Source organism: Saccostrea echinata, unplaced genomic scaffold, assembly GCF_033153115.1.
Source record: "Saccostrea echinata isolate AGI-Se365-2 ecotype Australia unplaced genomic scaffold, CSIRO_AGI_Sech_v1 ptg000023l, whole genome shotgun sequence".
Lineage (NCBI taxonomy): Eukaryota > Metazoa > Mollusca > Bivalvia > Ostreida > Ostreidae > Saccostrea > Saccostrea echinata.
The window spans coordinates 8273576-8297962 of record NW_026889772.1 but is presented as its reverse complement, the minus strand read 5'-3'; the positions used below and the strand labels follow the sequence as shown (position 1 = coordinate 8297962).

The 24387-nt window shown below is 33.1% G+C and overlaps 1 protein-coding gene and 1 long non-coding RNA gene across 2 annotated transcripts; one reads left to right on the top strand and one right to left on the bottom strand.

Annotated features, from left to right (window-relative positions):
- Positions 1–4336: 4336 nt before the first annotated feature.
- On the top strand, positions 4337–6674 carry LOC133191146 (uncharacterized). The gene is made up of 3 exons (XR_009721663.1): positions 4337–4451; positions 5071–5254; positions 6294–6674. It is a non-coding gene; the product is annotated as an uncharacterized LOC133191146 (long non-coding RNA).
- An 11992-nt stretch (positions 6675–18666) lies between these two features.
- On the bottom strand, positions 18667–20952 carry LOC133191418 (zinc finger protein 728-like). The gene has a single exon (XM_061327173.1). The coding sequence runs from the start codon at positions 20942–20944 to the stop codon at positions 18923–18925; it is 2022 nt and encodes a 673-aa protein (XP_061183157.1). The 5' UTR covers positions 20945–20952; the 3' UTR covers positions 18667–18922.
- Positions 20953–24387: the final 3435 nt, after the last annotated feature.

The following is a 24387-nucleotide window of genomic DNA, read 5'->3' as shown; positions in this document are numbered from 1 at the left end:
TCAAAGTCTTAAATAGAAATATATAGAAAAATATCTACTTCTGAAGAACTGCAAAGCCATGATTTGTCATTTTGATATGGAAGCATCCTCAGGTAGTGTAGATTCAAGTTTGTTAAAATGATGACCCCCGGGGATAGGGTCGGGCCACAATGGGGGGTCGAAAATTTTACATAGGAACATATAGGAAAATATCTTCTTCTCAAGAACTGAAAATCACGTTTAGTCATTTTGATAAGAAAGCATCCTCAGGTAGTGTAAATTCAATTTTGTTCAAAAGATGACCCCCGGGGGTTGGGTGGGGCCCAATGGGGGGTTAGAAGTTTTACATAGGTGCTTTTGCTCAGCCAGTGTGCTCAGGTGAGCGTTGTGGCCCATGGGCCTCTTGTAATGAGAGTATTTATGCTATTAATTATTAGTAATCTTTGATAGTGAGAGTATTTAGGAAATATATGGATACTATCTTTTGGTACTAATCCATATGTTAGAATAGCTAGTGGCAAATTAGGTATACTTAGTATGTAACCTATAATCATTTTGACCTTGGTAAATAAATACAATACTATTCAATTCGATTTTATTGTTCCTTTTTTCATTATCTTATTTTCAAAATCGAACTACACATTACTTGAAATTACAAGTATTGTAGAGTTTCTTAAAGTGCAGTGTAATTTTCATTTTAGAAATTTTGATTAAAAATCTCATCGTGGCCCAAAACATTAACGTGAAGATAAACAGTAATCATACTCAAAAGTTTAATTAAACAATTCAAATTGTGAGCAGAGCGAATATGGACCTGTGAAAATGGAGCTGGGATCAGGTTCCATGGGGAAGTGAGCATCCCTTTTCGACCGATCACACCTGCTGTGTGCCCCTTGTCATGGTCGGGGACGGAAATTTCAGTGTGAAAATGATAGCCTAACAATTTGTTTAAAAGACGTCAATCAGCATATTCAGTCAACATTCGACCTAACGACAGGCAAGGACATTGTATCGACAATAGAATTTGTGAAATATTGACTTAAGGGGGCCGACTGGAGTTTTCATTGCGCAATACTTCGTGCAGCATAGTAAAATAAAGCGTATTTACTCTTTTAAAGCAACTATTTATACATAATTTCCAAAAATTAACAAATTAAGGAAATCCCAGGTTTAAAAAATTTAATTACGTTTTTAAATAACTGATTTTTAAAAAGATTTTTCAAATGATGGGTAGATAGACGTCGTAATAGTGTGTTTTTGACGTTATGAATAACCGAGGTTCTTAAAGCGGGGTCATTAATTATGTCATGATATAAAAAATATAGAATAGATGCTCTTGAAATTTTTAACATAGGAAATTGTAGCCTGTCTTGTTTTAGAAAATGTTCGTACGTAGAATACTTAGTATACTCTTGCAAATCGAATCAACTCGAAGTCACATCCAGTATGCAGGTCATAATGTATATTGCTACATAAATAAGGGACGTTGACGTTAGAAAAGTTTATTATTAAGTTTAGTTGTTTGTTTGCCATCAATGTATTATTCTAGCAAATTATTAAAAAATGAAACATATGTGTCAGATTCCATGTCTTTTATTTTGAATTCAATGTGATATGTTGAATCAATTAAAAGTAGGAATGAAATTAATATTTTTAATTGATGAAACGATATATGTAAAAATAGAATTAAAGGCCACAGCAAGAGTCTCATTTTCATGTAGAAATTTTCAAATAAATTCTGCTTAACAGATCTGCTAATAAATGGGCACAAGTAGTACCCATGGGAATTCCAACAGATTGTTTGAAGACCTGATCAAAAAAATTACATAGATATTATCAATAAAACTCGAGGATTATTTAATAATTTCCGAGTATTTGTGTCTAGAATCTGACTGTTTTTAACAAAATAAGTTTGCAGATGGCCATTGACAAGGTATTCAAATTAGCGTGTTCTAGTTTCATTGAAGAAGCAGTTGTTTATCATGTTTAAAACCCTGGTTTCGTGCCATATGAAAGTCCAATTTGAAAATATAAATAAATTACAAGAAGCCTATGGTCCACAACGCTCATCTGAATCACTTGGCCCAGCTGTTCTCCATTAGGAGATTTTATTTCCTATATGTATTCCTTTGTACAATTTTGATCGCATTTTGTGGCTCCACCTTTCACCCAGGAACCATGATTTGAAAAAAAAATTATTCTTCACAACCAGAGGATGCTTTTAATAAATATGACTAATCAGACTAATTTAAATGCTTTTATTCCTATAAATTCTTTTGTAAATCTATTGTGGCCTCACCCTACCCCAGGTGTTCAAGATTTCAACAAACTTGAATCTACACCACATTAATATCATGGCTTTGCTGTTTTCTGGGGAGAGGAGTTTTAAAGATTTTTTCCTATATATTACTGAGTAAATCTTTGATCTCCTATATCGTGACCTCACCATATCCCCGGAGGCCGTTACAATCTACACTACTCTAGATGCTTTCACATAAGTTTTATCTTTTCCTATATATTTCAATGTAAAACTCCTTTCATTATCACTGCTACGGATTCTACCTTACCCCCGGGGCCATGATTTCCACAATTTACATTCTACACTAAAACAAAAAAAACTTTCATATAATTTTCATCTTTTCTGGTCCAATAGTTCTTGAGAAGAAGATTTTTTAATGACTCTACCCTAATTTTGCCTTTTCTCATCAATATTCCATGGAAGAGGTTTGGTCCTTCATTTGAACATTTTAGAATCCCCTTTAACCAAGGATGCTATAGGCCAACTTTGATTAAAACTGGTCCAGTGGTTCTTGAAAAGAAGTCAAAAATGTTAAAAGTTTAGAGACGGACGAACGCCGACATCAGGTGATTAGAAAAGCTCACTTAAGTTCTCAGCTCCGATGGGTTAATAAATTGATCGGGGGATAATGGTTAAAAAAAATAGTTTCTTCACCATATTTCGAATCAACCAAGCGTGGTATATGTATATACTCGCAATATGATTAACGTTTATCTTTACTGTTTGATTTTAACATTAAGATAATTCCATCATCATACCGGTATCTCAAGAGAATAGCATTATTTGTCATAGTTTTTGTTCATAATTTTCAAATATTAGACCACAATCTATAAACAATCCATTGACAGATTTATTCATTATACTTATGATGTATGGTGTTCCGATGGATCCAATTGCATCTTCGTATATGCACTTTTTTTAAAGTCGAATTTGCGAAGGCTAAGGCCATCCCAATCTTCACCCTCAGAAGTTTTGTTGCACGTATGTGCTTGTTGAAGAGGGAGTCTTGCGGCGCTAAAATGGATAAATTTCCGAATGACGTTTTATTAATTAAACATTGAATTTAAAGTTTTCATCTCTCAATGTGTTTTGCAGAGCACTTGTGTGTGACTCAATCACACACACACACACACACACACACACACACACACACATATATATATATATATATATATATATATATATATATATATATATATATATATATATATATATATATATATATATATATATGTATGTATGTATGTATGTATGTATGTATGTATGTATAAAGATGGTCATAATTTAATTGCATTTCATTGTTCAAACTCTAGAAGTGGAAATTACAGGCTCGTAGCAGGGATAATGAAAGGAGAAGGCATTTGCAAAAGGGTCACTCAAAATGTAAGAGGAGGGGGTAGGGGCTTTCTCAAGATGCCCCATAATTTTAGAGAAAAATGAGTTTAAATAGAATCAATCGAAAACATGGCCCCAATCTAACCCTACCCCGCGCTACAGTCCTGAAAAATTAACAAAAATCAAGTACTATTAAAAGTTGTACTAAAAAGCTTTATGAAAATATTTGCAACATTTTTTAAAATACAGGATGCACCTAATATTTTGTCTAATAGGGTGAAGATGCAAGTTTCGAACTCAAATTAGTGTAAGTGTAGGTAGACACAAAGCGATTTTTGCGAATACTAAGGAGAAGTAATTCTTTCGCATCCTTGTACTCAATTTTTGCTGCTTCGCACTTTCGCTTTCACCCTCAAGGTGACTGGTCCAATCGGAACATCATACCTTTCTTTTTGCTATAAAACCACGGTTAAGAAATACCACAAATGTGTTAGATCTGAAATGACGACAGAGAGCACGTAAAGAGGAGAATCCCACAGCAAGATTTACGCACACAAACAAAAAAAACTGTTCTCTAAGGAAACTCAAACAGACAAACTGATTAATTATGTTACAAGATTTGCATAAAAATTCAAAAGTAACACGTGAAATGAAATTCAAGGAATGTGGGTCATTGACAATCAGCGACTGTGTTATCTGCATAAAGAATGAGGACCAATTAACCCCACCTTCACAGGAACTGAGAGAGAAGTTTGTAGCTTTCTAGCAATGAAGTTATACATTGGTGTGTGGGCGTGTCTAGTCTGTTTGGAGGTAGTAGTGTCAGCTCCTCAAATAGGTAATGTACAGAATGTATAATTGACAGTTTAAAAGTGTCTGTTTATATGTGTTTTGTAAGGCAAAATTCGTTGCATTAAAAAGTATTTTTATTAAGAGTTTGAATTCATTTCATGTACATTTAAAATATGCTCTAGAAGAATGCATCTGCAAGCTGTGTGAGAATCATTCAAGAAATTTGTTCATCACAAATATTTTACAAGATTGTCTATACTGTTTGTTCGTTTCATTTTCCTTTTGTCATTAATCAAGAATGTCTCAATCAAATTGTTCACGCTTTCTTCAAACTTCTGTATTGAAAGCATTATTTTTGGGGTACCTTTTGAGAGTGTCTTTTTTTCAAAATTCTTGTATAAAGTCATCACATATCTTTGAAAAGAAAGTTTCGCCCCTCTTAGACAGAATGCTTTCCATGAGAAGTGTATAATTATATTTTTTTTTTCCCTTCAAAATATCAAAAGTAAGTTTATTCTTAATTTTGGTTGTCTTACTTCAGTTTCGAGAGTTCTGGAAGAATCTTTATTTCTTGCACATACTTATTTATTTGAGCTCGTGTATATGGAATTAAGAAAACGTTTGAAACATTCACGAATTACCTTATTTTTTAACTGTCTCCCCAGGTAACTATGCCTGTTTAGATAAACAGATCGGTGACGAGAATTGTTCGTTCTACAGAAGACTGTATGACGTCACTGAGGCTGAGCTCTTCTGTTCGCACTGGGGTCGCCATTGTTGTCTCTCCTGCTTGGAGATGAAAATGGAACTGGAAAGGGGGCTAAAGTAGCATAGGATTTTATATCAGGGGTATAAACTTTTAAATTGCTTTGTTAAATATATATAATGTATGTGCATTTCTTTTTTAGCTCACCTGAGCCGAAGGCTCAAATGAGCTTTTCTGATCACATTTTGTCTGTCGTCCGTCCGTCTGTAAACTTTTCAGATTTTTGAATACTTCTCCAGAACCACTGGGCCAGTTTCAACAAAACTTTCCACAAAGCATCCGTGAGTAAAGGGGATTCAAGTTTGTTCAAATGAAAGGCGACGTCCTATTTCAAGAGGAAATACTAGTAATTAAGAATTAGTGAAAATTTTGTGACATCTTATAAAAATGTTCTCAAGAACCACAATGGGGGATCAAACTTTTACATAGCAATATATACGAAAATTAAAATCTTTCAAGAACAGCAAAGGCATGATTAGTAATATTGATATGGAAGCATCCTCAGGTAGTGTACATTCAATTTTGTTCAAATATGACTCCCAGGGATAGAATGGGGCCACACTGGGGGATCAAAGTTATACATGGGAATTAATTGGAAAAAAATCGTTAAAAATCTTTTCCTTAAGAACAGGAAAGCCTTGATTAATCATATTGATATGGAAGGATCCTCAGTTAGTGTAGATCCAAGTTTGTTCAAATCATGACACCTCGGGATAGGGTAGGGTCAAATTTTTACATTGGAAGTTATAATCGAAAAAAAAAATGCTTATGAAGAGCAACAGGGCCATATATTGGCTCAGGTGAGCGTTGTGGCCTAAGGGCCACTTGTTTATATTTTGTATCGTTCCTTATATTGAACAATCGTGTAAAAGACCCGACCACTCCCTGATTATTCAGAAAAACGAATAGATCTTAATATGCGATAAAATGATGTGTTTTCAAACTCAAACAGCCGATAGAGGGCAAACATTTCCGTTAAACATTAGATGATGTCCATTTGAAATAGACTTGCAAAAAAAAATTAAATTCAAATCTTGTCCTTAAGTGAAAACAAAAGTAAAATTTTCATCCTCTTAATTCATGAATATAAATTTTGATATTTTGATTATTTTCTTTTTTCAGGACGTTGTATAATAGAATATTACAAAGTACCCTGGCAGAAATGTTTCATATTCTGTTTTGTAAGACTGAATTGGACTATATACATGTATCCATGATCTGCATTATTCCTGTTGGTGTCATTTGAAAAGTTACGCAATATCATGTAAATATAAAATACATTTATTGCTGTAATTAATAACTATAACCTGCAAATTTATCTCTTACTGTATTATTAGATTTTTTTTTAAATTTTCCTATTTCAATAAATACGTGTGAATGGTGATGGCTGAGAGCTCTTTACATGAATTGCAAATAATTATAATCATCTTTATTTTATTGGAGAACTTATAAATACGAGAAAATTATCTCGTGATTTCGAGAATAAATTTCGTAATTACGAGATACTTGACTTTCTTTGACTCATTCCTGTTTACTCAATCGGAAGCACAGAACCTCAACCACACCTCACCATTGGACTCTCTTTTGGGCTGCATTCTCCAAGTGGAGCCAGGTAAATCCTGCCTCATTTGTCTCTACTTCTATAGATCTTTTCCAGGTTCGTCTCGGTCTCCCTACCCTCCTCTCCGAAATTACGAGAAAATTACCTTGAGATTGCGAGAAAATTATCTCGTAATTGCGAGATAATTCTTTTTCGTCGTTACGAGGAGTGATCTTGTGAATACGACTGTTTTGAACATATTTTATTGACAATGTGTCAAAGGGATTGGACACAAGTTCTAAAAACTTAGATAGTCCTCTCCCATACATAAAATCTTAATAGCCATACAACATTTACAAAGATTTACAATTTTACAATATTATACATGAATGTAGAAGAACAAAGACAATAATTATTATTGCTTAGGAATATCAGTTGATATAATGATGATTATAATGACGTCAATAACCATATTAAAATAGTTTCAAAAAGTAGTAAATACAAGTACATGTAAGTGTTAATTGAAACGACCAGTATCCTGAATAAATTTTTGAACAATAACAAATATTTTTTTCATTTTCCTGCAAAGATAATGATTCATCTCCCCATAGCAGTTTATGCACATTTAACATTTTTACATTATTAATTACAAGTAATGCATTCAACATTAAACGTCTAGCTTCAAGATATTTTCTACACACAAAGAAATAATGATGACTATCCTCCTTATATCCACAAGAACAATTTGGATTCGTTATAATGTTACATCTATACAAGTCATGATTTAAAATACAATTGTGCCTTAATCTTGTATGTAAAATGTTCAAATACCTTTTGCCGTATGATAGATACTTGGGAGGCTTGTCATTATTATTATTCAATTTTCTTTTAAAAATTTCTATTGAAGTTATTTCCCTTGTTTCGTTACTCAATGAATTCCATTTGCGAATAGTATCAGGGACAAATGACTTATTTAGTAATTCAAGCCTGCACTTCGGTAAAAAATAATTACTTGAATTACGAGTATTATAATTTGAAACACTTTTTCTAACTACTGGTACTATATTTTTTAAATAACCAGGAACTAGGTTATTGTGGATTTTAAACATTGTTAAAAGTTTAGCTTTATCCCTTCTTATTATAAGAGGTTCCCATCCTGTTTCAACATACAACGAGTTTCTTGACGCTAATACTGACAGACCTGTCACAATTCTTGCAGCGCTCAACTGAACCTTTTCAAGTTTTTCAATATCTGCAAACGAACAGCCTGACCAAACTTCAGATGCATACTCAAGTTGTGGTCGAATAAAGGAAACGTAAATTTTGGATAGAGTATCTCTAGACACTGAAAATTTAAGTTTCTTTAGAAGTCCAAGTTTTTTGTGAATACGACTAGAGATAAATTGTGCATATAGAACCGCGAGTTGCACAAACTATGAATTTGGTTTATAAGCTGATAATATAGAAATTAGAAATTTTAATGCCTTTTGTAAACACAGATTATCATTGTCCTCTAGAAAATCAGGTGGGATTGTTGTATATGTTAGAGATATTTATTCTAAATATGTTACTATAATAGAAAATGAATGTGAACATGTATTGTGGATAAGATTATTAGGGAAAGCTTTTAATTTCCAAAATAATGTAATTATTGGTACTGTTTACATCCCACCCATAAATTCTCGGTTTTCTACAATAGATATTTTTGATGAAATAGAAAGAGAAACATGTTATTTTATTGAAAGTTCTGGTAGCATTTGTCTAATCGGCGATTTTAATAGTAGGGTTGCTATGGAGAAAGATTTTTTTGAAAATATCAATTCTCATAATAATGATCATTCATTTTCAAATGACATAATTGATGAAAATATTTTTCTTAGTGATTCATGTGATGTTTCAAACCTTGAAAAATACGGATTATCTGTTAATAGAAAGTCAAAAGAGAAAACATTAAACCAATTTGGTAAAAAATTGTTAACTTTGTGCAAAAATTGTAATATTTTCATACTAAATGGAAGATGTAACACAGATGTAAATGGTGAATTCACTTGCAAAAACTGCAGTATAGTAGACTACTGCATTGCAAATATTAACTTTATCAAACATGTTTCAGAAATTTGTGTTTTACCATTTTCTACATTGTACTCAGATGTGCATAATCCAATAATGGTAAAAATGAGAATGTATCCTGAACCAATGAATCCAACTATAGAAAATATCCCATATGATTGTAATAATCAATCAGAAAAAGCTAAGAGGTGGAATAGTGATGAGAAAGCAATTTACCAAAACTGTGTTGAAAATAAAGCTAGTAAAATTGAAAGTTTAGAAGATGAACTTTTAAACTGTAATGAAATTTCTTTAGATTTTATTGATAATATTGTTGAAAAAGCTGGTGAAGTTTTAGTTGGAAGTGCTAAGGAAGTTTTTGGTGTCTATAAACAAAATATTTTTCCTCAGGTGAAGAAAAAGTTTATCTTTAAAAAACCATGGTTCACAAAAGACTGCAAATTTGCTAGACAGAATTTTAAAAAAGCAAGACAATTGTTTAAACGATTTGGTGGTAACATTCTCAAGGAAGATTTGTATGAAAAGGAAAAGTTGTACAAACAAAAATTAAAATCTGCTCGAAATTTTCATAGGAAAGATATGAAAAGGAGATTACAATATCTAAGATCATACAATCCAAAAGAATATTGGAAAATATTAAATTCTGATGGAACTAATAAATGTTGTAATGTAGAATTGTCTGAACTATATAATTTTTATAAAGATTGTTGTAACATGGGAATAGAGGGAGAAAGTGAACATGTTTTGCCTGAAGAAGAATTAAAATTGTTATCAAATTTAGAACTTAATAACAGTATAAATCAACCAATCACACATGAAGAAATTACAAAATGCATATGTGCTCTGAAAAATAATAAGTCAAGTGGCCATGACAACATTGTTAACGAATATATTAAATCCACTGTAGATACTCTGTCAAACTTTTTGTAATATTATTTAACAAAATATTTGACTCAGGAATCATACCTTCTCACTGGACATTTGGTAATATTATCCCTTTATATAAAAACAAAGGTGACTCTACAGATCCTAAAAATTATAGACCCATTACTTTGATAAGCTGCTTGGGTAAATTGTTTACATCCATTCTGAATGAGAGACTCAATCATTATGCAAATACTGTCCACCTTATTTTAAAAAAATCAAGCTGGTTTTAGAAAAAACTATTCTACTCTGGACCACATCTTTACTTTGTATGCATTGATTGAAATATCAAAATATCATAGGAAAGGGTTGTATTGTGCTTTTATTGATTTTGAGAAAGCTTTTGATTCTGTTAGGCGTGTAGGACTTTGGAACAAAATACTATTAAATAATATAGATGGTAAATGCTTCAATGTTATTACACAGATGTATAAAAGCATTAAATCTAGAGTTGTCTCAAACGGTCTACATGTATATTCTGAACCTTTTCCTTGCACTGTAGGTGTCAGACAAGGGGAAAATCTATCCCCATTTCTGTTTGCAATATATCTAAATGATCTTGAAGACTTCATGTACTCAAATAACGTAAAAGGTTTATCATTTATATCTGCCAAATTAGAAAAAGAGTTTGATTTGTATCTTAGATTGTTTGTTTTGTTATATGCTGATGACACAATTCTTCTCTCAGAAACACCAGAAGATCTTCAACACCAACTGAATATTTTTAACAATTATTGTAAACAATGGCATCTGAAAGTTAACACTAATAAAACTAAGGTTGTTATCTTTGGAAAAGGCAATCCAAGAATTGAAAAACCATTTACATTAAATGGTAATATATTAGAAATTATTGATAATTTTAAATATTTAGGTGTAAATTTTTGTAAAAATGGTTCATTTAATACAAATATTAAGGAATTATTTCAAAAAGCAACAAAAGCTATGTATGGTGTTATAGGAAAATGTAGAAAACACAACCTTACTGTAGAATGTACATTAGATATGTTTGACAAAATTGTAAAGCCTGTATTTTTATATGGATGTGAAGTATGGGGTTATAATCAGTCACCATTAGTTGAAAAGTTGCATTTAAAATTTTGTAAACATATTTTACATGTAAAATCATCTACACCAAATTTTATGGTACATGTATACGGTGAATTAGGTAGATACCCTATTTCAATTAATATTAAGGTAAGAATGATAAGTTTTTGGTGTAAATTATCTCTTTTACAAGGTGATAAATTATCATCAAATCTGTTAATTGTTTTGAAGAACTACAATAACCCATGGTGTAACTTTATCAAATCTATACTGAATGAATGTGGGCTTTCTTATATCTGGCAAACTTGCCAACCAGTGCATGTATCTTGGCTGAAGAAAGTAGTTTTTAACACTCTGTATGATCAGTTTAAACAGTCATGGTACAGTGAAATGTTTAATTCACCTAAAGGTCTTAATTACAGAATATATAAAACTTCATTTTGTTTAGAAAAGTATTTAGTATCTTTGCCTTGTAAGTACTGGAAATTATTATGTAGGTTTAGAACTTGTAATAATAAATTGCCGATTGAAGTTGGGAGATGGCAAAATGTACCAAGAGAGAATAGAATTTGTAAGGTATGTTCAAAAAATGAAATTGGTGATGAATATCATTACTTATTCAATTGTAATGATCCATTTATTCTGAAATCAAGATTATCATTAATATCAAAGTATTACTATTTATATCCAAATGTGTATAAGTTTGATCAACTTTTTAATACAAAAAATACAGTTAAATTGATAAAACTGTGTAAATTTATAAAAATTATCTGTGAGAGAGTTGGCTCTCCTGGTTAGGTCATTGTTAGTTTTTTGACTTTGTACTTTTTCTGTTTCACGCATGCACATATGTTTAACTATATTTGTAATCTGTCTCTACACTGTACTTAATGTCAGTTTATGAGAATAAATTCATTGTCATTGTCATTGGTTTCATTGGTAAACGGGAAAATGTACGAATTGAATATTTTTATCAATTATCGCTTATGATTTTAAATCAAAAGAAATTCTCAAAATTAAATCAGTTATTTTCGAGAGGTTATTTTTTTTGTGGATTGAGAAAATATTGCATGGTTCGAGTGTATTGGTTGAAGAAGAAATATGATAAGGTTATATAAATTTATGCATTTAATCGGGGGGGGGGGGGGCATGATTTCGTGGGTCCTGTTATACCAAGTAAACAACGAAAATTAGCCCCCACTGAAATGATTGATTTCACAGTATTCAGAGCATATAAATGAATATAAAGAATAACATTTAAATGATGTAGCCAATGTTATGTTTTCATGTAATATATGCATTGTAAAAAAGATGAGGAGCAGATGAAAGATTTTGTCAATTTGGCGGGGGGTGGGGGGGATAAAATCTTCAAAGTTATATTGGATGGCCTTTAGACTCGGTACCCCGTAAAACCCTTCGTTCTTAAAAAATATTTTAATTGCAAAATTTGCCATAGTTTATGTAGTTTTGGTACATACACACTAGTGTAAACTAAGTGTTTAAATTATGTTTTATAAACGTTTTAAAAATGTTTTCTTTAATTATTTACATGTACATACAGTCGATAAATGTACATTTGGTTTATTTATACAAATAGTACATGTTTCCTTTAGATGTTAGCGGGGGTGGGGTGGTTAGACAGATGTTTTATGAATATAGGAAAACAGACAGTAATATTAGCAGTCTTTGGAATAACTGAAATATGCATGTATTATTATTTTTTTATTTGGTATTTTTTTAGGGAGGAGGTTAATTATCCACACTACACGTGCCTGTGTTCCTCAGTACATAAAATCATTTTTAGGAGCTAGATCATTCGTTCTCGCTCCCAGTGTAAGTCATATCAGAAAAGTTTAAATCAATATATGTTGAATTCCTCACCCCCCCCCCCCCGAATTATTGAAAACAAAGAACGAGAAATGGGAAAAAACTTTAATTTATATAGAGAACTATCAAGTGACTATCATGTTATGGGATCTTTTCTCGTAATTACTAGATAGTGGGAACGTGATTTCATTTTTTTTTACGGTTGATAAGTGTGATTAGTTAATATAGTTAGTGTGCATCCAAAATGAATAGCAATGCAAGTATGTGTTAAGACTTATAGTTACTTAGAAATGGATCTGCTCCAAAAACGAGACCTGTTCACTCATCCGGAAAATGTAAGTCAGTTCCAACATCCGAAGCAAGTATGGTACCTAGTGCCCATCCTTACACTGTAGTTGTATCATCCACGCATGTTTAAACATAACAGGCCATAAGAGTTCTAGAGCTACTTAAAAAAAAAACAAGATATATGTTTGTGAAACACTGATGCCCCAGTATGGCATCCTTTGGCAAGGGTTAAAGTTTCTCAAATGCAAATCAAACTCCAAAGTCAAGAGATCAAAATTGTTGGTATCATAAGAAAGGCCTTGTCACAAGAAATACACCTATGAAAGATGAAAACCCTAGCACCAACCATTCAAAAGTTTTGGCCAAGGTTAAATTTTATTCTAAATAGGTCAAACCCCAAGGTCAAGGTCAAAATTAATGGTGCACACAGTAAGTTCTTGTCACAAGGAGGAATTATATATATGTGAAATATGAAAACCCTAGCACCAACCATTCAAAAATTTTGGCCAAGATTAAAGTTTTTCAAAAGTAGGTCAAACTCCAAGGTCAAAGGAAAAAATTGCTGGTACCAAAGGGAAAATCTTGTCACATGGAATACACATGTAAAATATGAAAGCTCTAGCACCAACTTTTCAAAAGTTATGGCCAATGTTAAAGTTGTCTAAAAGTAGGTTTAACTCCAAGGTCAAGGTCAGAAGGTCAAATATGTTGGTACCTGTTACAGTATTAGATTTATTAATTTATTTAATAAATCTATAATGTATTTCATATGTTTTTAAATTGTAAATATAAATGCATTATTAATTGTTATTGCCTTGGGTTATTAAGGTTCTGGTCTTTGCTCTTTGGTTTGAAGTATTCACTGTTTTCATTGGTTTGGACTTTATAAGGTTGTGTTTTATTGGTTCAGTATTTTTCCCTCCAAAAAGTTGTTTGTTATAGTCATTCTTTGTCCAGTATTTGTCCAGAGAGGGTTGTATTTACTAAGTTTTGTATTTACGACTTTTTGACATTGTCAGAGACAATACTTTTCTCTATTAAGGTAAGATAACATTTATATACTAATTCTAATATGATTTCTAATATTTGATTTAACTGTAAAATCTGTAATTTTGCCAAAGTTAATTCCATAGCACTAGCACAGTCAGAATCTGATTTGAGAGTCAGTATTTAAGGAGTAACTGTTTTATTGAAAGTATATTTTTTATTTTATATATGTCTACTAGATATTTTTATGATGATAGGTTTACTTATGTAAACTATGATAATTTGTAGTTTTATGACATACATGTACTGTGAGCCATATTGACTACGATGAATGGGAGAGGCTCAGTCCCATAGATTGGTATGATATTTATGATATTAATGTTTTTATATATTTTATGACAATCCTGAAATAGTAAAGTCTGTGTATAGACATTATTGCAGCATATAAATCAGTTTTTGTCATATAAATGTTTTTATGTTTTTCAAAGCGTAATATTGAAAGGGGCATTGATTGTATGTAAATCATGTACAGAGTTACCTTCCTTTATGCAGCGTATCTGTTAACCGCGGATTGTAATTATTATATTGATACGGATATAACAGAATATTTTATGCTCTGTATTTATTATTTGTTATTATGATTTTTCAGGGCATTATTCCAAATATTCCTTCATTGTTCCATTATTCCAACTATACTATGTGTTCATCTGTGTATATGTAATAAATGGAGATGTCAGTAGAACCCTGAAACGGACTTATTTATATTTCCATGCTCCAGATTTATAATAAGACACCGTTACATACCCAAAGAAAGGCCTTATTACAAGAAAAACGTATGTGAAATATGAAAGCCATAGTTCCAACCAATCAAAAGTTGTGGGCAAGGTTACAGTTTTTGCAGACAAACAGACGGAGAGGGCAAAAACTATATGCTCCCAAATCTTCAATTACGGAAGCATAAAAATTACACTGGTCACTCAACTGGAAAGTGCAGATCAGATACAGTATTTGAAGCTGGTCTGATAGTGTCCATCCATGATAGATATATCATCAATGCCAGTTTGATTCTAATGGATTTACTCCACTGGAAAATATAGGTCAGATCAAGCATCCAAAGGAGGTCGGGAAGTGTACATCCCTATATGCATCATCCATCCAAGACTGGTCCAGGTGGGAATTATAGTTTTTTTTTTAGTTACATGTACTTAGGAATGGACTTGCTCCAAAAACTTAAACCTAATCACTAACCTGGAAAATAAAAGTACCAGCAAACAAAGCAAGTCTTATTAGTGTCCATCACTCAATGCATCATCCATGCAAGTTTGGTCCAGGCAGAAAATCCAAACAAGAGGCCCATGGGCCAAATCACTCACCTTAGCACTATGGCTTGGAAAAAAGCAGAAATTTGTTCAGTATTAAAAAGTATAAATGCATATTAAGTGGCCCCAACCTACCCCTAAAAAAAGGGGGGTATGATTTGAACAAACTTGAATCTACACTAAGCATGCTTACACATTTCTTTGCCGAACTGTAGCTTTTTTCCTATAAGTTTGAACTTTCATTATGGTCCCACCCTATTCCCGAGGGTCATGATTTGAACAAATCTGAATTTACAATACCTGCATGAGAATGCTTACATATAACTAATCATGGCTTTGCTGTTCTTGAGAAGAAGATTTTTTTTTAAAAATCTCATGTATTCCTATGTATAACTCTGCTTGACCATTGTGGCCCCACCCTATGCCGGGGGGGGGGGGGGGGGGGTCATGGTTTGAACAAACTGGAATCTACACTACCTGAGGATGCTTCCATATAAATATGACCAATCATGTCTTTGATGTTCTTGAGAAGAAGCTTTTTTTAAAAAAATTCCTATGTATAGCTGTGCTCGTCCATTGTGTCCCCACCCTACCCCCTGGGGTCATGATTTGAACAAATCTGAATCTATACTACCTGAGGATGCTTCCGTACAAATATGATCAATCATTGCTTTGCTGTTCTTGAGAAGAAGACTTTCAAAGATTTTCCCTATATACACATGTATTCCTATGTAAAAATTTGCTTGTCCATTGTGGCCCCACCCTACCCCCAGGGGTCATGATTTGAACAAACTTGAATCTACACTACATGAGGATGATTCCACTTAAGTTTCATCTTTCCTGGCCTAGTGATTCATGAGAAAAAGATTTTTAAAAGATGCCATTAATTTTTCACTAATTTGTAATTATCTCCCCTTGAAAGAGGGCATGTCCCTTCATTTGAACAGACTTGAATCCCCTTCACCCTAGGATTTTTGTGCCAAGTTTGGCTGAAATTGGCCCAGTGGTTCTGGAGAAGAAGATGAAATTGTGAAAAGTTTACAATGATGACGACAACAACAATGACAGACAATGGACAAATTTTGATCAGAAGAGCTCACTTGAGCCTTCGGCTCAGGTGAGCTAAAAAATTAACCTGGTCACTCTCCTGGTAAATATAGGTAAGATCCTGCATCTGAGAAAGTCTGATAGCATTCATGCACTAGTTGCATCATCCATGAAAGTTTGGTCCAGGTATAAGACTTATAGTTACTTGGGAGTGGACCTCTCCAAAAACTTTAACCTGTTCACTCATCTGGAAAATGTAGGTCAGATACTGCATCCAAAACCAGTCTGGTAGTGCCCATCCCTACATGCATTATTCATGCAAGTGGTCAATTATCTGGAAAATGTAGGTCAGATCAAGCATCTGTCAAGCAAGTCTGGAAGTGTCCATCCGTTTACACTTCATCCATGCAAGTTTGGTCCTGGTAGGGATTATAACATCATCACAAACCAAAATGTACGATCCTCCTCTCCTATTCTGGATGTGGTTGAACGAGAATATTTCATAGTCCATTAAAATATTGACCAATGCGAATAAAGCATAGTCAGAAAATATCCTTTAATGTGACCTTTTATTATCCAATCCTTTAAATGAAATTTGTTGTTGTTTATCTTTAAATTCAATTACAATATAACAATTATTTTCATTGCTTTATAACATGACACTCATTGGGTTTGATCATACAAGATTTCGAGACTTAATGTGATCAAGCAGCCACGGGTATGAGAGAGCTATGAGCGGCTCCGAACCATAGCTTAAGAATGGACTTGCTCCTAAAACTCTAACAGGGATACTGATGCCAATGCCTGGGATATAGAATAAGCATCTTGACTTCGTAGAGGTGATCTTAAAATGTGGATGGACAGTCAGGTAGGCAAACTGAAAGACTGACCAGGTGATTACTTTTGGGCACCTGCACCAAGATGTTGGTTCCTAAATAAAACTATATGAGACTAGTTTGTTTTGATTTTTATTAATATTGAAATACATTGTATATTTAGCTACAGCTCCATAATCAAGAACTTTGCCTTCTAATTCCTTCGAATAAATCTTTGTATAATACAAGTACATGTAGTTATTTTGCATAACACTTGGTATCAAGATTTAGAAAACAAGATGTATTTGTGAAACACTGATGCCCATGTGGCAGCTCAAGGCCAAAGTTAAAAGTTTTTTTAATGTAGGTCAATCTCCAAGGCAAGAGTGAAAATGGTGGTACCTAAATAACGGTTAGGGGTTAAAAAGTTGGTATCCAAATAAAGGTCATGTCAAAGAATACAGATGAGAAATATGAAAACCCTAGCATCAACTATTCAGTAAATATGGCAAAGGTTTATTTTTTCCAAAAGTAGTTCATACTCCAAGGTCAAGGTAAGGAGGTCAGAAATATTGGTACCCAGAGAAAGTTCTTGCTACAAAGAATGCTCATAAGAAATATGAAAGCCCTATCATCAACCATTCAGAAAAGATGGCAAAGGTTAAAGTTTTAATAATGTTGGTCAAAGCCTAAAGGTCAAGATCAGGAAGTAAAAAATGTTGGTACTCAAAGGTAGGCCTTGTCACAAGAAATACAATTGATATATGAAAGCCCTAGCACCAGTTTTTCAAAAGTTATGGTCAAGGTTAATTTTTTCCAAAGTAGGTCAAACTCCAAGATCAAGGTAAAAAATGTTGGTACCCAAAAAGGGGTCTGGTCACATGAAATACACATGTGAAATATGAAAGCCCTAGCACTAACCATTCAAAAGTTATGGCTGAGATTAAAGTTTGGTAAAATTTACCAAAAGTAGGTCAAAGTCCAAGGTCAAGACATCAAATATGATGGTATCTGAAGAAAGTTCTTGTCACAAGGAATACACCTGTGTGAAATATGAAAGCCCTTGCATCAACCATTCAATAGTTATTGGCAAAGATTAAAGTTTTTGCAGACAATCAGATTAACAGACAGACAGATGGACAGGCCAAAAACTAAATGTTCCTAAATCTCCTACTACAAGGACAAAAAAAGATATTCACATATTCATTACTTCTAAATACTAAAGCAAAATATAAACTGACTTCTTGTGAACTTGACATACTAAAAATACTGGCATCCCAGATAAGCCTATTTACAGTATTAAGAAGTACTTTTTGCTTGCCTCGTTAAAATTGAAATTCAACAATTTCTAATCAAAAGATTTTAAAATAAATGATAAAGCATATACATATGATACATATGTTAATCTTTATAACTGAAAAAAATCCACAGAGTACTGTAATGACATTATAAATCTTATAAAATATTTGACCATTGTCTTGAGTAAGTTTTTATAAATGAAAAAAGATTTTCAGTTCAAATTACATGTACTTTACTCAAAATTATATCTTATAAGTATTTACCATGCAAAAACTTTACAAACTTTCACAAAAAATCATCAATAAGAAAATTTTTGAAATGAATTAATACACATACTTTGAAAATATATACAGATGGATTGTTCATATACATGTATATTCAATGTGGTAGGTATAAAAGATTTCCTTTGTGTGTTTGACTTGTATTATACAGTCATGTAAATACATAAACTCTTCAACTAAGAATAAGATAATTTTAATTCAATATCTTTTTCCCTCAAAAAAACATATCCCATAAAACTTCATTGAGTAACAGAACATTCTAGAAATGGGACACTTTGAGGGTGCAGTTTGTGTTTCAGATCTCTCAAGTCTAGGAACTCTGTCCTCTGTCAGACTGTAATCCTGTATAGGTGCATAACTGACCATCAATATAGATCTGGATACACTTGACACCAGTCTTGATACTGTTCCCAGCATGCTCCACTTCACTGTTCCCAGCTTGCTCCACTTCACTGTTATCTTGTGAGGAAGTCTCCATTCCATCATTCTCCATGATTTCTTTTGTATCTGTTTCCATCTCATTTGTTTCTAGTGTTGTTTCAAAGGTAGTCTTAGCATCATCAGTTTCCCCTACAGGTTCCATGTTGTTCTGTTCCATTACTAGGCTGGACGTTAATATAGTGATATCCTGCTTTCCTGGCTCCATTACAATGCTGGGTGTTAATGTGGTGATATCCTGTTTTCCTGGCTCCGTTACAATGCTGGATGTTAATATGGTGATATCTTGTTTTCCTGGCTCAGTTACTAGGCTGGGCGTTAATGCGGTGATATCCTGTTTTCCTGGCTCCGTTACTAGGCTGGGTGTTAATGTGGTGATATTCTGTTTTCCTGGCTCCATTACTAGGCTGGGCGTTAATGCGGTGATATCCTGTTTTCCTGTCATGTCCTGTAATTTTGTAATGTTATCTTCAAGAATGGTATAGTTTTCCGTAACAATCTCAGATTTATTGGACAATTCATTCACTTCTGCATAATATTCAAACTTCAGTTCAGGAGTTGTTGATGATTCAGGGATTACTTCATCTTTTCTTGGGATATTCTCATTTTTTATACTATTCTCTTGTTGAAGAGAGTCAAGTGATTTAGAGCTATCCTCCACTGCATTTTCTATTTTACATTCAAAAGAGCTTTTATCGCCATCTGTTGAAACAGACAGTTCATTCTTTATTCCATTCACAACTATAACTGTTATCCCTTGATTTCCTTCATTTTGACCTCTGACCTCATTCTCCTCACAGGATAACTTCCTTTTCCTTTCATCTGTGGTTTTTAATAACATGGAAGATCCATGGCATTTTTTCATATGCATTTTTAGATTAGAATTGCTGCTGTAAACCTTGTCACAGACAAAACACAGAAAGTTGTTTCCCAATGCATGTTGTGATAAATGGGTCTTGAAATAAGCCTCTGTTTTAAATTTTTTGTCACATACTGCACACTGGAAGGAAAGTTTAGTGTGGGTGCGCTGATGCATTTTCAACTGATCTTTTCTTACAAAAGCCCAATCACAGATGTCACATTTAAAACGCTTGTCTGCCTTGTGAATTAGTAGATGTTTTCTGTAATTCGACTTGTCATGGAAGCTCTTTCCACATGTTTCACATTCATGTGGTTTATAATCAAGGTGGTAAGCCATATGAAGTTCTAAATGTGCTTTTGTCTTGAACTGTTTTCCACATTCCACACACATAAATGGCCTGTCCTCCCCATGAGACTTTTTATGAGCCAGTAAATTGGATGCAAAACGAACCATTTTGCCACAGACGTCACACTGACATTTGTATAGTGCTCGTGTATCGTTACTTATACCATGTACAATTAAATGTCTAGTCAGATTGCTCTTCGTGCGGAACTTCTTTGGGCATTGAGGACACTGGTGAGGTGTCTCCCCTGTATGCATCAGAGAATGCTCTCTTAGAATACATTCATACCTGAAGAGCTTTCCACACTCCTTGCATTTGTGGGTCTTCTCTTTGTGGACCCTTCTCATGTGCTCCCTATAGGATTTTGCATTCTTTAAAATAGACGGGCACTGCTCACAAACAAACGGTTTTGTAGGATCTGTATTTTCCTTTTTAGTAATACATGTATTTGATTCAGGACTACTGTTTTTCTTCTTTTTACCAGTAGGTTGTACTTTGTTTTTGCCAGTAGGTTTTACTTTGTTTTTGCCAGTAGGTTTTACTTCGCTCTCTTCTTGTTCTGGCTTTCTATCTGCAGTACTAATGGAGGCTGTTAAATCCTCGTCTGTGTGCTTAGCTTGTGCCAAAGTATCATCACCTTTCTTTGACTTTTGGGATTTTTTCCTCCTAGCCTTTGTTCTTCTTACCATTTCTACAGATTGTTCTGTAAATAAACATTAATGATCAATTTTCATATAGATCTATAGAAATCTGAAGAGAAAAGTTCCACTATATGTCATGTTAAACAGAAAAAAAACCCTGCAAAATTCCTATCACAATTAATATTAAGTATTCAAATAAATCATATACAGGTGCATAATACAGGTTGGGCACACCCCACAAAATGGTCATTTATCCCCCGTTAGGTGGACATTCTCCCATATCAGAGATGAATTTTACTGACCAAATGGTGGACTTTTTTAGTCTATTCCAAATTTTATTAAAATAAAGCAAAAGCGCATTTACTTAGGCATTGGGGAATTTTAGTGAACATATTCCTCGCACAATTAACATAGTTCGGTTGATTTTCCATGTGCAATTTCTCCATAACTTCCTAAAAACGATACCCTTAGTTGTCCGTAACAGCCGAACTTCTTGATGAATCAATCAAAAAAATTTAGATTGTGTCTAGTAGGATAAAAATTCTATTTTATCTAGTGGTTTAACCCTTAATAAGTTAAGTTTCAATCGCTTTTTGGATCTTCGTCAATATTTATTTCCATAAAATCCCGTTAAACACGAGCTCCTCGTTACTCCACTGGTATGGTGGGCACTTAATGCTATAAAGTTAAATTTTTCTATACTTGAACGTAATATCTGTTGTTATTTTTCTTTTAGGATGAAGTTGCATATTCCATGCGACCTTCTGTGGTTTAATATGTATATTACTGATGAATTTAATATATCTGATAAATAATTTTCAATAAAAGATTTACAAAGTGACTTTTGCAATTATTCTTGTATTTGTTCGAAGTACATCGTTTTAAAACAATAATTATATCATAATCTAACTTCATTTACTATTTTTGTAGAGAACAAAGCTATTGCGTACAAAATAAAATGAAATAAAAGCGAAAACTTATTTTTCTTTTGATTATCTAATTGAAAATTGACACAAATGTGCCTCCCTAGTAAAATCCAACTTTTGACCAAGTTAAAAAAAGATCATCGTTTTTATGGGTTTGCATTATTTTATTGGTTGCCCGGATAATCGAAATAGAAAGTAAAGAACATGATTGACAGGTGCAGCATCGTTGGAGAAGGAGGGAATTTTCTTTTTAAGTAAAAATGGAGAAACGTTGCACTTTTTTACATACATGATGTTTTTTGGTCAAATTTTTGAAGGACTCTGCACAAAAAAAATTACACGTTGAGTTTCCGATAAATATCTATATATTTTATTCCACATGGTTTAAAATTAAGCGCCATTCCACGCCATTCTATGGAATTGAACACAACCATTTTTCTCTCCCAAATGGTCAGTAAAATTTGTCTCCGATATGGGAGATTGTCCACCAAACGGGGGATAAATGACCATTTGGTGGTGTGTGCCCAACCTGATATATACATAAGCTATGCAGTCTGATTAGAATGAGCTGTTATAGTATTCTTCAGGATGTTCAGTTATCCCATGGGAATCTTAATTTTCCTACAAAAGCTGACTTATGCTGGTCTCAAAAAATTGGGATGGACAACCAGAGAGCTACAGTGCCACCCATTGAAATCCGTTGTATCTTGATTTCTCCATGTATGTTTAAAAAAATTATGGGGGGTTTTTGTTCCCCAATACTATGCGAGTAAAGAAATGCATTTAAAAATTGTCCAATAGCGCTTGAAGTTGTAAAATATTTACAGGTTAATTACAAAGGAATTAGGATATAGTGATAAAATGTAGGATATAGTTACACCGACAAAGCAAGATAACTGTGATCTGAGAGTCGTGTGATTGTGATACCTTTGGCTTTGTAGTGATAAAATACAAAAACACTTGTTCACAACAACATTTCTGCAAAGATCAAAATGCAATTATTTATACATCATATATAACTCACCTTTTTTGGCTTTTATCCTTTCTTTAGTGTAGATCAAACAGGAAATAGTAATCGATCACTAATTAGTCAACAGTAAGGAAAAAACCCCATAGTTCCGAATTTATTCATTTACAAATTATTATTATTATTTGGTAATATTTATAAATGTTGTATTTTATCATAATTATACTGGATATATTACATTTTTATGAGAAAACAATTTTAGTACTTATGTTGAAAAATTCGGATTTTTCTGTTTGACATCATTTTCACTTTTACTCACTTTGTTCGAATTTTCTCGGCGCGAATTTGCTGTTGTTGATGAGCATGATGAGCGAGTAAAGTAACAACTAACATCTGTGAAATCTGGGTGAAAGATTAATTCTCAAGTAACAACTTATATAAAGTACAGCTGTCATTTTTATTTTTATCACTAAGAAACTTGTTATAATTGGGCAATGTTTGAAAAAATTAAAATGAAGTCTGTCTGTATGCATGGTATGTAATTAGATGTTAATTATGTTTTCTTTGTTGCCCCATACTATGCGGTGTTTAAAGTCTAACCAAGATAATTTCTCTCCAAATTTTGGTATGTATGATGAGATTTTGATTTGTAGAGAAAATCCCCCTGTATCCAAAGATTCCTTGACAAAGTTTCCAATAGTGCAATACACAATGACACACAGACATCTGATATATTGTTATCAGTGACTTGCAAATAAAACCTTAGATGAGAAATCCCATCCCTTCTTAATAGAAAGGAAGTGTATTTTGAGATATAAACAGGTCCAGCACAATCTGTTGATTTAGCTACATAGCACAGGCACTTGTTTCGGTAGTAAATTATTTAACCAGGTATCCAACTCCGAATTACATGGATTATTGCCTATGTAGCTTGTAACACGAGCTTTGATTGGTTACAAAGTTGGATGTAAATTTCCGGACACCTGACTTGAGCCGGGGGTAAAAAAAAATGTGACGTCACAATGCATAGTGTCTATGATAAAAAGCAAATAACATGATGTCACGATGCATTGTAGGACGTAGTAAATCTTATCGATAGCTTGAAACACAGTTGATTGGACTTGTGTTCAAAAAATTTATTTGGATACATAGGAAATAAATTGGTTATCCAGGTCCAATCAAGGTGTACAGGGATTTAATAAAACCCGGGGTAAATCCCCGTACACCCTTGACTGGACCTGGATAACAAATAGTACCCCCCTCCCCAGAATACATTCTATTTCCACTATGGAAGAGTTATACTTCTTAGTGCGCTCTTTTGTGAAAAAGTCGGAAAATGGACAAATCTCGCGGGATTTCTGGGACAAATGTAACATAAATGTTAACAATATGTTGAATATCGATGAACAGTTCCTTAGAAAATGCAAATGAAATACTATTGTGGACTTTATATAGTTCAAGAGTAGGAATGACAACAATATCAATTTATATCTACTGTTGATCGTATATATCTATTTATAGTATGGTACATCTAAATACAATACACATGCCTCAGAAATGTCGTATTTTTTATTAATGGATGATAAATTTAGGGTTCT

Coding starts and splice junctions, on each gene's coding strand:
- LOC133191418 (XM_061327173.1), bottom strand. CDS start 20,944: ATGGTAAGAAGAACAAAGGCTAGGAGGAAAAAATCCCAAAAGTCAAAG.